This window comes from Mixophyes fleayi, chromosome 5, assembly GCF_038048845.1.
Source record: "Mixophyes fleayi isolate aMixFle1 chromosome 5, aMixFle1.hap1, whole genome shotgun sequence".
NCBI classification, from domain to species: domain Eukaryota; kingdom Metazoa; phylum Chordata; class Amphibia; order Anura; family Limnodynastidae; genus Mixophyes; species Mixophyes fleayi.
The window spans coordinates 8,242,267-8,259,034 of NC_134406.1; the positions used below are offsets into that span (position 1 = coordinate 8,242,267).

The following is a 16,768-nucleotide window of genomic DNA, read 5'->3' on the forward strand; positions in this document are numbered from 1 at the left end:
ATCCCCAGAGTTGTACAAGGGTGTCTGCTGTCTTAAAGGAATGGGCCAGACATCATCCAGGACAGATTAAGTTAGGTACAACCACAAACCCTTCAATTATTGCAAATATAATATTTAGCTTTGTAGTCATTAAACCCTCCTCACTTCACCAATAATAGTACTATGATGGGAGTCTGTCCTCCAATATAGTCTAAACCTCTGACGGACACCTTCAGTGGTGTTCGGTGCCCTCCATAGCAGATGAGATCCGACATAGACCCTCTGTTGTCTGTCCTTGCCCCAGGACAGCAATTTATCTACAGAACGCTGTAGATTAGTTGCTGTTCACCAAATCGCAAGCGCATAATATGAGGCTTATGGGGATTAACTAGGTAACTCTGTAAAGAAGAAGATTATCCTAACTGGTACCTGGCTTAAAGCGTTTGCTAGGTAATCATCCAAGGGACCGCAGCTCCTCTGTTATTGCAAAAAACAATCTTTCTTTTTCCACTACTGTTTTTGGTTTTGTTTATAAAGCAGAGAGTTGCCTCTGGTTTTCAAGTATGTCTTGGATGCATCAAATATAATTTGGACCTGGTTACAGACAGGAGGATTGTGTCGAGCATTTCAATTAAACATGCATATAATGCCAAGTGACAGACGTTTGGAAAGATTTTAGATGTATCGGGTAGGTTGTTCTAGAATTAGGGAGGATTGGGGAGATCGGTAGGAGAAGACAGAACTGCCAGGTTCCTTTTTCAAGTTAGGAACCTTCTGGAAGTAGATCTTAGATGATCAGTCCTGTAAGCTGCATCGGTCAAAAGTCTGTTTGATGTAATTGCTCCGAAAAGCTTTTGAAGCATAAATGGGAAAGTGGTGTATGCATGTTTAGCCTTGGTCCCAAATAATGTGTATTCGGTTTAAAAAAACATTCTTTATTGAGTTATCCAATATTGCACCTGAGAGAGATTAGATTGCAGTACATTAAGGTTAGAGAAGTGTAAGCTGTGCGGATACAAGAAAATATTGTCTTTGTTTATATGCAGAGACAATGATTTCCCGACCATTATAAATACGGCATCCTTCAGAGATCCTATGTATCCTCTAGGGGGCTAGAGTTGGAGCTAGATTCTTCCTTGTCAATAGGAGTAAAACCACATTAGTGCAGGTATTCCAATACCTGAGCGCAGGAAAGTGTGATCTACAGTGTCACAATATTCCTAGATTTTGCAAAAGCTTTTAACATCAAACTGACGTTCTTTTCTACACTGAATTCCATTACAGATTTTTAATAGGGTGGTTGTTGGTGTTGATTGGTTTGGTGGAAAGCCAGATTGAAACGGAATAGGGACATTTGTTGTTTTGTAAAAGCTGCTGATTACTTCAGTCACCACTTCTGTGGTTGGGAATGTCTCTAGCTATTTTCCATGCCTTGGGAATGACCAGATGACCTAATGGAGCTTAGTAAGGAGACAATAGGTTTAGCAATGTCCGGGTCACTGAGGAACTTTGACTGCATCATGTGCTATGATCGTGGCAGTAAGCTACAAGTCACATGGTTTAGTACAGAAATTCAACCAATAGCAGCGATTTAACACTATTGGTCTCTTCCCTGTGACATCACATTAGTATTTGTATGCTGAGAGCCAACACCGGCAGAGCAGGTAACACAGAATGGCACTTGAAGCAGGAGGGGGCAGACAAGACTGCATAGCAATGTTACCCATATCAAACTAATGCACTACTGCAGAAAAGGCCAAGCATTGCTAGACTTTCTAAACTAAAGCTCGCTATCGCCATATTGTATTATTAAATATCATTGTTCTTAATATATTTAAAGGAAATCACCCATTCTGGGGTGTTTTAAAATGATTATGTATAACATTGTGTCGCTTGAGTTTTCATTCCATCACCACTACATAATATCTTCATTTCGTTTTAGAGACATCATCACCATTTATTTATATAGCGCCACTAATTCCGCAGCGCTGTACAGAGAACTCACTCGCATCAGTCCCTGCCCCATTGGAGCTTACAGTCTAAATTCCCTAACACACACACACACAGACACACAGACACGGGTCAATTTTCATAGCAGCCAATTAACCTACCAGTATGTTTTTGGAGTGTGGGAGGAAACTGGAGCACACGGAGGAAACCCACACAAACACGGGGTGAACATACAAACTCCACACAGATTCAATTCCCGGACATGGTCGGGAATTGAACTCATGACCCCAGCGTTGTGAGGCAGAAGTGCTAACCACTGAGCCACCGTGCTGTTCCATCAAGCCAGTATTGTATAAGTGTAATATTGTTGTGCAAGTAGCAGCATAAATATGGAATTTTTTTTGAGCAAATCTGCATTCTATATATTTAGTGGCTGTATCTTAAGGTTTTCTGGCTGCTACGACATTGCTTCTGGAACCCTGTTAAAGTAAAGCTCTGTGCTATTTGCATTACAGAGAAAGTCATTACTACAGATCACTCGTTCTGTGCTAGTGATTGTTACGTTTTGTTCACATATGCGTTTAGTTTATCTATAAAAGTATGACCATGCTAGAGCTGGGAGTACCACCGTTTCCCTGCCGTTCCACCTGTGATGTTCTGCAGCTACAGCCCCTGGTTATGTAATGTCATGTAGTGGTGTGTGTGTGTGTAAGTTCTGCAGTCCAACCCCATAATTAACCCAGAAGTTACTGGTAATTCTGTGCATGATCCCTATTTGGAGTCGTCGGGCAGAGCTGGAATGTGCCAGATCATGTTATCACATGCCTGCGACCGTCCACAAGGAGAGCAGCTGCTTATTGAAGTGCTGGTGTGATACATTGTAAACATTTATAACGCACTGGCGGAGTGTGTGGTAATAATGACACAGCAAGCGCTGACCTGGGTCACCGGATGTTCCTTGGTGTAGATGGGGTGACTCATTATATAACATTGTGTGGGTGTTATGTCAGGTTGGAGGCAGCCTGCGGACTATGTAACAGCTGAGTCTCTGGATGTGATACAGCGTCATCCTGGTGTTTTCACATGTAGCACTTGGCAGGCAGGAAAGCTGGGAGTTGTAGTTCCCTCGGCTATCTAAGCCTACTTTAGTTCTGGTTTTTCAGTAATGTTGTTTTGCAATATAATTCCCCGAATAACTCTGATATAGAGGAATCCTGCAACTTGTGGTTCTCTGGATTTTATGCAACTACGTTTCCCAGCATGCACTGCCAGCAGGAACTATAATAATCTAACTAAATCAGAGATCCCCAACCTGTTTGTCACCAATTGTTTTGAAACTACAAGTCCCAGCATGCCAGAGCAGAGCTTACCATGAAACAGGTTGCCGAAGCCGGTCACTAACAGTAGAGCCGTTTATTACAATTCGTTTTCTCTCTCTCTACTGTTAATGTCTCTGCCTCACAGTCACACACTCTCCGCCAACAGCTACAATTGTTACTCTGCTACTTTATAATTAGTTTATTATTAGAATGTAAGCTCATCTGAGCGGGATCATCTTTACCAATTTGTTTCCTATCTTTGTACCTAGTTTTGTTTTTCTGTCATGAGTCCCTCAATGTACATCGCTGTGTAATGTTGTCGCTTTATAAATAGAGGTAAAAATATTAATCCATCTATTTATTATTTATTATTATTACCATTTATTTCTATAGCGCCACTAATTCCGCAGCGCTGTACAGAGAACTCGCTCACATCAGTCCCTGCCCCATTGAAGCTTACAGTCTAAATTCACTAACACACACACACACACACACACACACACACACACACCCACACACACACACACACACACACACACACGTCAATTTGTTAGCAGCCAATTAACCTAGCAGTATGTTTTTGGAGTGTGGGAGGAAACCAGAGCAACCGGAGGAAACTCACGCAAACACTGGGAGAACATACAAACTCCTCACAGATAAGGCCATAGTCGGGAATTGAACTCATGACCCCAGTGCTGTGAGGCAGAAGTGCTAACCACTGAGCCAGCGTGCTTTTTCATTAATATTCTTTATTTATTATTATTATTATTTATTATTATTATTATTATTATTATTATTATTATTATTATGGTAATCCTTATATCCCCTGTGTTTTTTTTGTTTTTGCTTTTTAAATGTCCAGAAGTTGAACGTATAGTTAAACAGATCATCAGAAATCTTATAACAGCACAGAGAGCATTTCAGGAAACAAAGGTGCTGACCTCCCCACTAGTGTTAGTGAGGACACGGGCAATGCCACAATGTGAGCAGGGGATTGTACACTTAGAATTATAGATGAGGTTTATTCCTGCATAATCCAGCAGCATTATGGTGCGATTTCCTTATTTCTGATTACTGAAAAAATAACAAGTTTTTGTTAATTCCATAGTCTGGCACATTGGTAATCTTCCTGGTAGCGAGTTGTTCTGCCTCAGTAAGTGACGAGAACAGAAGTAGGCCAGGCCCCAGAAGACGTAATCATTGTGAAGGGATAATGAAGCCTTTCTTTCCTCCCCAGGAAATATTCCGTGTTTCCCAATGGAAGGTACCTAATTGTTTTAATCAGCCTGAATTCATTACGTTTTGTGCAGACAATCTTCCTGGGATGCGGCAGAAACACACTCTGACTCGTCCCTCACTAGCTGACAGAGTTTATCAGACAGTGTTTATACAGAGGAAGGTCAGCAGTCTGCAAAGTATGACACATTGTGAATTATTTTTATTAGCGTTTGCTACATATAAAAATATTATTCATTTTGTTACAATTCAGTTGGATTGATCTTTGCAAATTATCGGTTATATTTTATCTGCTTAATAATGGCGAAAATAAAGGACTTATGAATACGTGTTTTTCCCCTTAATATCTTACTCTCGTATCCACAGTGTTGATTTATAAGCAGCCTTGTTAGGCATTACTTATACCAGTAATAGGTGTTCCAATTACTTTTCAATGGACACAGATAATGCTGGGTGCTGCTTATATGCTAAAACCACTATTTCATCCATAAGGCAGCAGATAACTTGAAAACCTTTCACCTTCATTTATCTTATCATGTGGTAGATGCATATAAAATATGATGTATGTCACATTAAGTCAAAATCTGTTGCGGTGTAATGAAAAGCAAAGAGCATTTAACCGGATCATTGATCTCTATAGCAGAGTCTTCTGCTTAAATCTTACTGTACGAAAGAATTTCTCCATTTGTGTGTCTAATTTTCAGGGTATTTTATCATTCTGCTTTTATTATAGAGTTCCAGATCTAGAATGTTGCTGGACTTCCAGATGGTTGTGGGGTTTAGGACCCTGGATTAGAGGAATGATCCCTGGCAGTCATTGACTGTTTCTTACCTATTTATATTAGGCTCACTGTATATTCTTGGTCTTTGCACTGTAAGAATATATCCTGATATACTTAACACCCTGTTTATAGATGTATATGGGGGTCTTCAAAAAAAAAAAAAAAAAATGTAAACCCAGAATGTCTCTGTGGTAAAAGTTCTTAATCTTAGCATAAAGTAAATCCATATTAGCACAGCGGTTTTCAGGCTTGAATTAGAGGTTTTGGTGAATCCCACTCTCGCTGGCTTTAATAACGCAGAAAGGCATTTTCTTTGTGGTTCTTTAACTATTGTTAATCGGTTATTATTGTCAGCACTAGTGGTTTTCCTCAGAACCTTTTTTAAGAAATGCAATTTTTTAATTTGAAGGAAAAGAAATGTGTAACAAGGAACTCTATACAAGCAGCATACAATAACTGGTGTTGTAGCGAGGGTGGCATATAGTGGAATAGGTACATTGTAATGCAGCTCTCTACAGAGAGTATACTTGGTGCTGTTATAATGGTTGCTGGGGGCGGTATACAGAGATTTTAAGCTCTCAGAAGCAGGGCCGTCCTACCCTGCATCTCATCTCTACACCTTATGTACCTGTCCTGCAGGGTCAGCTGTATTAGGAGATATTGCAGACTAATACAGAGCGTGAAATCTGGACCGTGAACACCAATGTATTGCCAGGGGGCAAAAACTGGCAGTGCACTGACTTCTACTGGGCTTACCCCCTAAAAGAGCTAATTAACACGCTATTTGACATTAGGCCGATACGTTAATATTACTTAACCTGATTATATACCTTAAAATCACTATTACTTGGCCATATCTCTCCTCGCATTGCCGTCAGTCCCACCTCTTTGCTGAAAGTTGCCACCTTTAAAACATTGTTTAGGACGGCAGAGTTTCTCTGACCTCTTAGGAGAAGTACAGACACAGAATGAGAGGCCCACAGTTTCCTAGATGACAGAAATCCTCTTCACAGATTGGAAGCATTACTAGTGAAGTCATATTCACTGGCTTTCTGTGCTTTGTCATTTAAGCCTTTCATATTTATCAGTAACCTTTTATCCATTGTCCATGATGCAGATCGTGGCTTTTTGATTGCGGGAAGTAGGAAACGCTCCAAGCTGTAATAGAAAATCTAGGTTCATTTTACAGAGACCAAACATAATTACAATACTTAATTTTTGGGTTTTGTTGTCCTGTAAGGTGGTAATACTTAACATTCAAGATCACTAGAAGTCTACGTTATAATGGTAATGTTGCATTTGTATTAAAAACAAGTAGCTAAATTGAAGCATGTGTTTTGTCATCATCATCATCATCATCATTAGTTCTATAGTGCCACCAATTCTGTCACAACATTATAATGCTTACTTATATTGCAAATGGTTTGTGATGGGCATACTGGGACTTGTAGTTCCCCAACAGCTGCAGAGCCAGAGGTGGTTTCCTTGGAAGCTATGAGCCCCAGAAATTGATTTTTCAGGTGTTCGGAAGCCCCTGCTGGCAATGCAAGAGTTAAATAGGTGTTTTTGCTTTCAGGACTTGACTGAACAGTTAACTGGCCCCGTGTATAAACCCAACCTTAAAGGGTGTGTTCTGCCCACAAATTCCTCTGAAACGGTTTCTCTTCCTTGTCGGGATATAATCCTGATGCTTTTTTTTTTAATCTGCTCCTTTAGAAGTTTTATCCATCTTGAGGCGAGGGTTTAAGAAGAGTTTTTCTACAGTTGGAGGACAGATTCCTCCCATTGCATAATGTCCTGATGAAGCTTAAAGATTGCAAGTTGTAGTTGTGGCTCCAAGCAAGGACGTTTCCAGCGCATGATGTGACTAGAGAGGCTGTAATCTCCGGCTTGTCTCTTACAATGTCCTATGTAAAGCAAATCCCACAGATTTTCTTTCTTTAACTCTTTCCAGGGACCTGTTCTGTGGATTTCATGTCGGACTGTTCCCGTTGTGCGTCAGCTGGAGAGTGACCACAGCGTCTCCTGTACGTCGCCTGCACCATACTGGACAGACCCTGGTATTAACAACTGGGCATTTTCAGTAGATCCAAGAGAACTGCTTCTCTAAAATCCCATTTGGTCCTCTGGCTCTACCCACTCCCCGCTTTTTCGCGCTTACTACCGTTTTAAGTGTAACTTTCTCACACTCCGCTGTTCGTTCTTTAGTGTTGAGAGGCTCTGACTGCGTTTCTTATCTGCGAAGATCAATTTGTCTTGATTCAATGAGTTTGCCTGTTCAGCTTGTGGCTTTACTGTGAGCACTTCAAGCGTAACTCCACCCAAAGTACAAAGTGAAACCATGGACTTGGTTGTAGTAAATGTCTCATTACCTATTTATTGCCGAGATGTGCAGTTCTTCTCTTTTAAGCTGCTGTCCCTCTGTTTGAAATTCAAAATGTCATGAGCAGTTGTCAAGACCCCTCCCCTTCTGTTGTCGGTGTAGGATGATGAAAAAAACGTTCAAGGGCCTCTGCTCCCCGTCTAATACTCTGTGTGCACAGGACAGGCCTCTTGGTCTTTATAAAAAGTTTTATTAGGTGTTCGACATCTAACATCAGCCTTAAAGGTTACGAAGGACCATATCAAGGACTGTAATGCCGAAACACCTTTTCTGAGCAGTTTCCTAGGTCTGGTGAAGTGTCTGATATTTGTGCCTTTTAAATCCTAAAACTGTCATCACTAGTTATGAAGGATGTAAAGTGTTTGTTTAATCATCCGTCCCTTGACTCAAAAATATATATTGCACATTATATGTTTTGCTCATCTGATTTCAATTGAAGAAACATAAATCTTTAATTCCGGTGATAGATCTGAGCCTCCGTGGTGACCCTGGATTTTCTCTTGCAGAATATGACAGACACCTAGCATCCAGCAAGACCATGGCTGCGGCTTACCTGGATCCCAACCTAAACCACACTCCCAACTCCAACGCAAAGTCCCGTCTGAGCACCGGCATGGAGCGGTCGCCAGGAGCCATCGAAAGAGTCTTAAAAGTCTTCCATTATTTTGAAAGCAACAGTGAGCCAGCGACGTGGGCCAGCAACATCCGCCACGGGGATGCCACGGACGTCAGGGTAAGCAACGCTGTCTTATTATAGCTCAAACATCTGTGTTCTGCAGCTAAATATTAATCCTGAAGTTAGTTAAATGTTTATGTATAAATAAATGTGGCTGCTTTGTTGTCTGTCCAATCTCTCTGGTAAATCTAATACGGTGTATGGTGGTGGGGCTTCTTAATGTTGCTTCTCTGCGGAGGAGGAATGAGAGACAGCGCATAGAGGACTAAAACTCCATAGTTATCAGTGATTAGCTGGCAGACACAGGGGTAAGCTCTTCTTTATTTTGGCAACCTTTGGTAGCCAGTGTAGGTGGTGTCTTTTGCATTTTTGATGGTGAATGAGGGAAATACTCCATTACAAATTGCTTTTTAACACAGCTGCAATGAAAGTTAGGTTACAATTATGAGAATGTTTTGATCTACTTTTACATAGAGGAAAAATATCTAGTTTTGTAGTAGAGGGTGATCTGCACTTTGTCTGATTATCAGCATTTCTCACATAATCCTATCTAGCTCGTCTTCCTGCTGATTGGCTGGGGGTTTATGTCTGGTAGACATTATGGGTCTGACTCAATTATATATTTTTTTATTTTTTTAAAACAAGGGTCCCCTTATATCCAGGCTGACTCAAGGGCCTTTACGGTTTTAAATTGACCTAAACAAACCAGGCTTCCTTCACTTTAGGTAAGATGATCAAGTTGAGGAGATGCCTTTATCGGTAGTTGTGGAAGTATAAGAGGGGGGGGGTTGTGCTGCCTTTTTCCCTCTGTCATAATATTAAAGTAGATTAATAGAGCTGTGAAAATAAGAGCTGTGGTTAGGATCATGTAAATAATAGATTGTAATATTATTTAAACAGGATTGTATGAAAGGTTGAGCCTGACCGAGTCAACTATGTCTACTATGGTAAACATTGTAGATTGGGGAGACCCTGCGATAGTGCCTAAAGTACTGTGTGGGGATATAACGTATACAAGTATAAAACTGCAGTATGGCACACAAGGGTTCATGGGTCTCCGGTGTGAGGACGTCATGGTGTGGTTCAGTTGGAGAAGCGAATGATGTAACTGTTGGATTCTTGGATAGATGTTGTGGAAGGATTTGGTTTGGAGTCTCTGATAGAAGTTTGTGAACGTTCCTTGTGTGGAAGGGGCGGTGGAGCTCAGAAGCTGCTCTTGGAGATATCCGTGGACTGAAGTTCCACAGTTGGCTTCCTTCCCTGGGTCTTTGATAGACTGTAGGCTATAGTGTCATTGTGGGGAGCGATTAGTTGGAAGGGTAACCCCCAGCTATATCCGATCCCATTGGACTGGAGTACGTCTGTGATTGGCGTCAAACTGTGTTGCTTTTGCAGGTCATAGATCATGATTTGAACTAGTCGATGGTTGGAGTATTCTGGGCAGCCTGTAGCTGTAAAGTAGTACAGCTTGAACACTACATCTCGGGCAGTTATTGGGGCCTAGTTTTAGCTTATAAATCCCTCTATCCTATCGAGCTGTCCTTCCTCCTTTGGTGAGTCTTGGAGAATCGCTGCTACCAACCTTTGGAACTAGGATTCTGAAATGGATTCTGGAATTTTACAAAAGATGTTTTAGCATTTTCTGTGATCGTCCAGTTCTTTAAGGACTTTACTAACTGTACCTGGGCTACCTATAAGTTATGGAATACCGGGAAAAATATTTTTGTCTCCCATTGTTAATTTTAGTAGAAGTCATCTTTAAAGGGTCGGGAAGCCTAGTATGGGCACAATTGTTTGTTTTTGTTTTTTTTTTTTTTTTTTTTATGTTTTTGTTTGGTTACTGTTCAACAAACTTAGGTTGTTGTCACACTGGCGGCACTCAAGCTAGTACCTTCCCATCGTCACAAGTGCTCATGTCTAATTTCTGTATCGTTTTTATCACAGGTGTTACAGAGTTGGCTTCTTATAATGAGCATGTAACGGGGGGAAGGATTGCTATTGAGCTGTTTGAACATTTGCCTAAAAATAACGTCCTTGTTTTGAAAACTGCACAAGTGCTTAAAGTGTTCATGTGACGTCCTCTCCGCTTCACTCCTAGAAATGAATTTATTCAGTTTGTAGTGTTTACACCTCTTGTTACACCAGTAAAACCACCCTAAAGGTCAGCCCATATTTCGCTGCATATTAAAGAGAAAATTCTTTTTATTATTGCTAATGTTTCCGAGACGGATTTATATGTTGCCCCCAATCTCACTTTAGAGTGGTCTATAGATTAGTGGCGGTAAACATCGAGTACGGCGGACTCGCGCTGACGCTTCACTCTGCCTTTCACAGAGGAAATTAGGCATCAGGGCCCGGTCATATACTTTCTGATGCCGTTAATTTCACAGAAGTCACCAAATTTGACCAATTCTTTTTTAATTTCAGGGTATAATCCAGAAGATCGTGGACAGTCACAAAGTGAAATGCGTCTCCTCGTATGGATTACGTCTAAGTCACTTGCGCTCTGAGGAGGTTCATTGGCTGCACCCAGATATGGGAGTGTCTCACGTCAGAGAAAATTATGAGCAGGCCCATCCCCCGGAAGAATGGAAGTAAGTTACAGGCGTCCAAGTCTTAACACTGGCGCTCATGATGTTAAAACGATGTTACTTGTACTAAAATTGTGCGTTGTTACAAAAAGAGATCAGTGTAAGGCTGGGTACACAATGCAGAATATTCCTCCCGATGCAACATTAGCGATTTTACCAACGACTGAAAGTCCCGATCAGCAGCCGATTCCTGTGTACACACTATACACATATTACACGATTTACCTTCAGATCTGTGCTCTTCATCTGTCATAACAAACGGCTGAAAAGATTGTGACTCTGTAAACTTTATGTTTATCTGCCTACACTGCTGGTCCTGAGTGCGTACACACTGCAGAATTTAGCCAACATCGTTCCATCGTTTATAGAGATTTTTAGTCCGGTTATAAAATCAAATAAAAAATGATACAATAAACTTTGTAACGGCAAAACTTGATTGTAGGAGCGTACACACTAATGCGATATCAGACCGAACGGTCCTTTATCGTGTGAAAAACCCGAAGTGTGTACCCAGCTTAAAAAAGACATCTGAAATCACCACACAAAGGGAAATCCATTTTTATTCGGTTAGTTTTTACAGGTGGTTTAGGTAATAATGTCCCTTTTCTGTAAGCTGTATGGGTCTGTTTGCAGTTTTCCCAGTATCCAATCTTCAGATGCTTGATGCACATTATCTCGGTGCTGGGTACTGACGCAGAAAACCAATTAATGTTGGAGAAGCGATGGACACAGGTGAATCTCTTTCACACCACAAACCCAATGGATGTTTCATACAATCGTGTGTATTTCTTCAATGAACAATTAATTTTCCAGCCTGCCGAATGCACTGATGCTCTAGAACAAACACGTAATCCATTCCATGTGATAGAGATTTAATCTGTGGAGTATTATTCATTCCGCCTTATGTAAAGCCCTGTGTGTTTTTTATTTTAAGTTGAACAAATCCTCAACAAACGCATTTATCTGTACTCCACAAGTCGCTGCGCCAAGGGAGGAAATCCGATTGTACAGCAGATAATTAATTTGATCTGAAACTGTAATGTTTCATTTTAATAAATTCCTCTGTTTTCCTTTCTGGCCAGCTGCGCGCAAAATATTAATATTTCATCCATCGGGAGCAGGCGCCGATTCGGAGATTGTTTGACTGCAGCATAAAATAAATAAATTCACTTTCTGATTTGTTTTATTTATGACTGTTGTGGAAGGGAAAAGAAACTCAATTAGTTGTAAAATAAACTGATGGTTAAATAAAACCTGAAGTCGCTTTGTTTCTGTGTCGTACCATGTGTCATTTCCGCTGGCGCAGACGCAGGATGTATCGCTATAACCATAAAATCATTCCAGGTGCCACAAATATTTAGGAACTGCTGGTCTTATCTGTAACCAGCCAATCGGATGTTTTTGTCTTTTTTTTTTTTTTTTTTTTTTTTTTAAGTGTAGCAAAGACAACAAAGGTACAATCTAAGTTTTCTAGTAGAACTCTATATTAGATGAGGCTTGGCGGTCTATGGGAAGAATTAAGCGTTTTGCTACGTTGCAGTGTTGGGTGGCGCCATGCTTGGGATTCAGGTTCTAGAGGCAAGACTGAATTTTAGGTGATTTATTTGCTATATTCCGCCAGTCATGTGACACAAGTGGGTGGAGACTTGTACACTGAGGGCATAAGGACAGACAAACAGATAGATGTTGGGTTTTGCTTCTTGGCTTCTGGATGGAAAACCTATAACTAGTAACTATTTTCTACTGGCCAACTGCATAAAGCAGCGTTTTATATTTTGGGATACTTAGTGCATTTGTTCGTCACCTAACTTGTTTCTGTTAGTTATTATATGAATTGTTTAGAAGCCTTTTGTGAAGATGAGGATGAAAGACAATGATAAAGGGCAGGAGGATGATCTGTAGACATGGAATTAATGGTTCTGATTGCATGGGGGGGGGGGGGGGGGGGGGTTGGCAAATCTGGTTGGCTGGAGACTGCTTTGGTGTGCAGTCGTTGGCCCGTGTTGATTTCAATCATTTGACCCAGCTGTCGAGAACCTGCACCTGCGACCTTATGACCTTAAATGTAGGTCACCAAAATTACCACTAATCTGATCATTTTACCTGTCGTGTTGAATAAACCGGCTGATCCTGTATTGGAGGAGGTATTTGTGTCTTGGAGCAGCATGATGTACGCTATAAATGAATGTTTTACTTTCTGTACTGGTAAGACCGCAGGAGGGATTTGGCAGATGTAGAGCTGTCCCGGCAGATGGTAACATGGGTGGGGAGGGGGTTGTGTAGCGGATCAGAAGTCAGTGGATGAGCTCAAGAGGATTTTCTCTTCTTTGATGTTAGGAAACTTCCATCTTGTCCTTTATCCTCCTCCCACGTTGGAGTCCGATTTACACCAGCACCAGCGGTCTGCACCGTGATGTCATCAGACCCAAATAAAACCTTGTTCTTCACCGTTTTGGAGTGTAGTTTATTGTAATTTTTTTATTGTCTACTATTTCTTGCCTGACCTGTTAATCCAGATTGTACCTCTCTCTCTTTCTGCTCATTTTAATGTTTCTGTGTTCTAGGTATGAACTGAGAATTCGATATTTGCCCAAAGGGTTTCTAAACCAATTCACGGAGGACAAACCCACCTTGAATTTCTTTTACCAACAAGTAAGTCACCTGATTGGTTTGAATTATTTATGGAACGGTCAGCGCCGCAGGTCGTTGGGCCGCAGTGTGTTATTGTAGGAGCCGTTGCCTACGGGAATGTAGTCCTGTGTGTTTAGCGTGACCTCTCTGCTGTGCTAACAGAGCGCTTCTTTCCATATGTGTGTGCGTGTGTAACATGCATGACCTCATCCAGCTCAGCGTGTAGCGGTGTTTACATTGTATGGGAAATTTACTCTGTCAGCTTCTCATCAACAACCGCTGATATAGTCGCTTGCAGCGTCTGCCCGTCACAGCTTGTCTTCTGGTGTAGCCCGATCTTGGGGTCTAGTAACTTCTGTGTATATTAATAAGACTCAGAGGTTGTAAGCAGATCACAAACGGTCCACGGCCTCTAATCGGCAGAATGAGAGGATCTTTATTTACCAATATTGGGAAATCATTAATCTTCTAAGTCTGTATTTGAATGGTATTTTAGATATGAAAGTAGAACATTACTCTGAACAAATATATTGTGGAGGAAATCTTACCGTCCTTTTTTCATTTGCATTTGCCTATCATAGTGTCTTTACATCCGAGCACCACATGCTCGTGCACTTCCTGTCATTGGTGCTCCCTGATACGCCTGGTACAGTACCAGATGCTGGTGCAGTACCTGTAGTTGGCGCTCCCTAATATGACTGGTACAGTAACAGCTCAGGGCGCACTACCTGTCATTGGCACTCCCTAATATGACTGGTACAGTGCCAGCTGCTGGCGCTCTACCTGTCATTGGCGCTCCCTAATATGACTGGTACAGTGCCAGCTGCTGGTGCTCTACCTGTCATTGGCGCTCCCTAATATGACTGGTACAGTGCCAGCTGCTGGTGCTCTACCTGTCATTGGCGCTCCCTAATATGACTGGTACAGTGCCAGCTGCTGGTGCTCTACCTGTCATTGGCGCTCCCTAATATGACTGGTACAGTGCCAGCTGCTGGTGCTCTACCTGTCATTGGCACTCCCTAATACGCCTGGTACAGTGTCAGCTGCTGGTGCTCTACCTGTCATTGGCGCTCCCTAATATGACTGGTACAGTGCCAGCTGCTGGTGCTCTACCTGTCATTGGCGCTCCCTAATATGACTGGTACAGTGCCAGCTGCTGGTGCTCTACCTGTCATTGGCGCTCCCTAATATGACTGGTACAGTGCCAGCTGCTGGTGCTCTACCTGTCATTGGCGCTCCCTAATATGACTGGTACAGTGCCAGCTGCTGGCGCTCTACCTGTCATTGGCGCTCCCTAATACGCCTGGTACAGTAACAGCTCATGGCGCACTACCTGTCATTGGCGCTCCCTAATACACCTGGTACAGTAACAGCTCATGGTGCACTACCTGTCATTGGCGCTCCCTAATATGACTGGTACAGTAACAGCTGCTGGCGCTCTACCTGTCATTGGCACTCCCTAATATGACTGGTACAGTGCCAGCTGCTGGTGCTCTACCTGTCATTGGTGCTCCCTAATGCACCTGTTACAGTACTATCGTTTTGGAGGATCTTTGATCCCTATGTTCACTTTGTAACAACAAACCAAGTACGCTGCCATAGTTTAGGATTTGGCCCCTGGGTGTTGCGGCTCAGTTACCATCTTTGGATGATTCGTAAAATTGCTGCATTTAACACTAATAAATGCAAATATACAGAGAAATGAGGTTGTCTGTGTTTAATAACTTATAATCATATATTTGTCTGGACATTCATAAGAATCATAAAAATAAATTCTTTATGGGATATAATGTTCTTCCAGTATGTAGTAGATGAGGGCTGCACCCCTGTGGGTCTGCCGGCTACGTGTGACCCTCTGATATGTCTTACGACTCCCACCTCCCTGTTGTATGGAGGGGTCATGGCGGCGTTCCACATGGATTATAGGATCTGTGGGTGTTAGTGACCAGACTGTAACACCCACAGGGTATTAGTTATAGTATCCATTAGAGGACTCTGATTTACGTGTACAGGTATAGATTGTGTGTGTGTGTGTGTGTGTGTGTGTGTGTGTGAAGCGTGACTCTCCCCGCACCATCTGTGTAATGTGTGTTGCTTCCTGTATTAGGACAGACTGAGCACACAGAGATTGTAGTCATGATTATATAGTACTAGTAGTCTCCACATGTGTCAGCGGTTTCACTTTTAATCATGGCTAATGTTTAACCCTTTCTGGGTATAGGACGTGAATCTTTATGCAGAATATATTCCATTGTTGTCTATATAGATTTCAGTGTTGGGTTCTCCTGATTCCTCCTCTGCATTGAGAGCACTGGCTGAGCTCTGGACAAAGTGACATTGACTGGAGGCAGCTCCATCTGAACATACCCTGACGTGTACATTATAAGGTGCCCAAACCCTATAGACAGAGAAGCCAATCGCTGGCTTCTGTGCAGAGATGTATTTGTGTGTCTGCTGTGCAGTGACTCCAAGTGGCTGCACCAATATGCTGGTTATTGGTGGATTATACGGACCGGCTGCCTATGTAACCTTTCATTTATACTACACACTTATACTGTGTCCTTGTTCCATCGTCTCCCTGTTGTGTCTCCGTCCTGTAGAGCCGCTGTAGGAGCCACAGATTGCTGTCTACTGATGGCGACATAGGAAGGAATTGTGGGTGGTTATATGACTCGCACTGCTCTATAATGTAGATATCACTGGCAGGACATGTGATTCAGGGAGTTAAGTTTATGCTTTTTTTTTAAGCTGTTTCATTAGTAAATGATCTACATATTACAGCTCTGACGTGTGTGGTCATTGTGAATGGCTTTCCCTGTGTTGTCTGTGAAGCGGATACAGCGCAGACCTGCCTATATATTATATTTTGTGTATTTTATATTCCTTCACTATCTCTGATTATGATGATCTGAAATTATTTGTGATTTTTCAGATAGTCATAAGTGGTCTTGTCCCATTATGTAACAATAGATTGTATTACCTGTCTGGGCTTGTCCTAGATAGCCCTGCGCTGGGTCCGTACATGTGGATGGCTGGTCCCCAGTTTGGGTTGAGTGTAGTGTTTTATGTGATTGGGATGGGGGTCTTGGTAAGAGCAGTGGCGGAATAGTTATATCTTAGATGACATTCTCTAGCAGTTGCGCATACACAGATAAAGAGACATGTCTACAGTTATCTTAATAAGTGTGTTTGGATGACTTTAGGTATTAGTCATTGACGTC

General features: G+C 41.9%; 1 protein-coding gene across 10 annotated transcripts in view; it reads left to right on the plus strand.

Annotated features, from left to right (window-relative positions):
• PTK2 (protein tyrosine kinase 2) overlaps nt 1-16,768 on the plus strand; it is a 145,335-nt gene that overhangs the window by 53,738 nt on the left and 74,829 nt on the right. For 7 of the 10 annotated variants that reach the window (XM_075211668.1, XM_075211665.1, XM_075211660.1 and 4 more), the window contains 3 exons: nt 8,156-8,382; nt 10,753-10,919; nt 13,481-13,568. In XM_075211668.1, the coding sequence (XP_075067769.1) occupies nt 8,188-8,382; nt 10,753-10,919; nt 13,481-13,568 (450 nt within the window). In that variant the 5' untranslated portion in view covers nt 8,156-8,187. Of the gene's footprint in view, nt 1-7,155; nt 7,178-7,304; nt 7,327-8,155; nt 8,383-10,752; nt 10,924-13,480; nt 13,569-16,768 lie in introns of those variants that run through there. The other 3 variants (XM_075211667.1, XM_075211666.1, XM_075211670.1) reach the window with 3 other exon arrangements.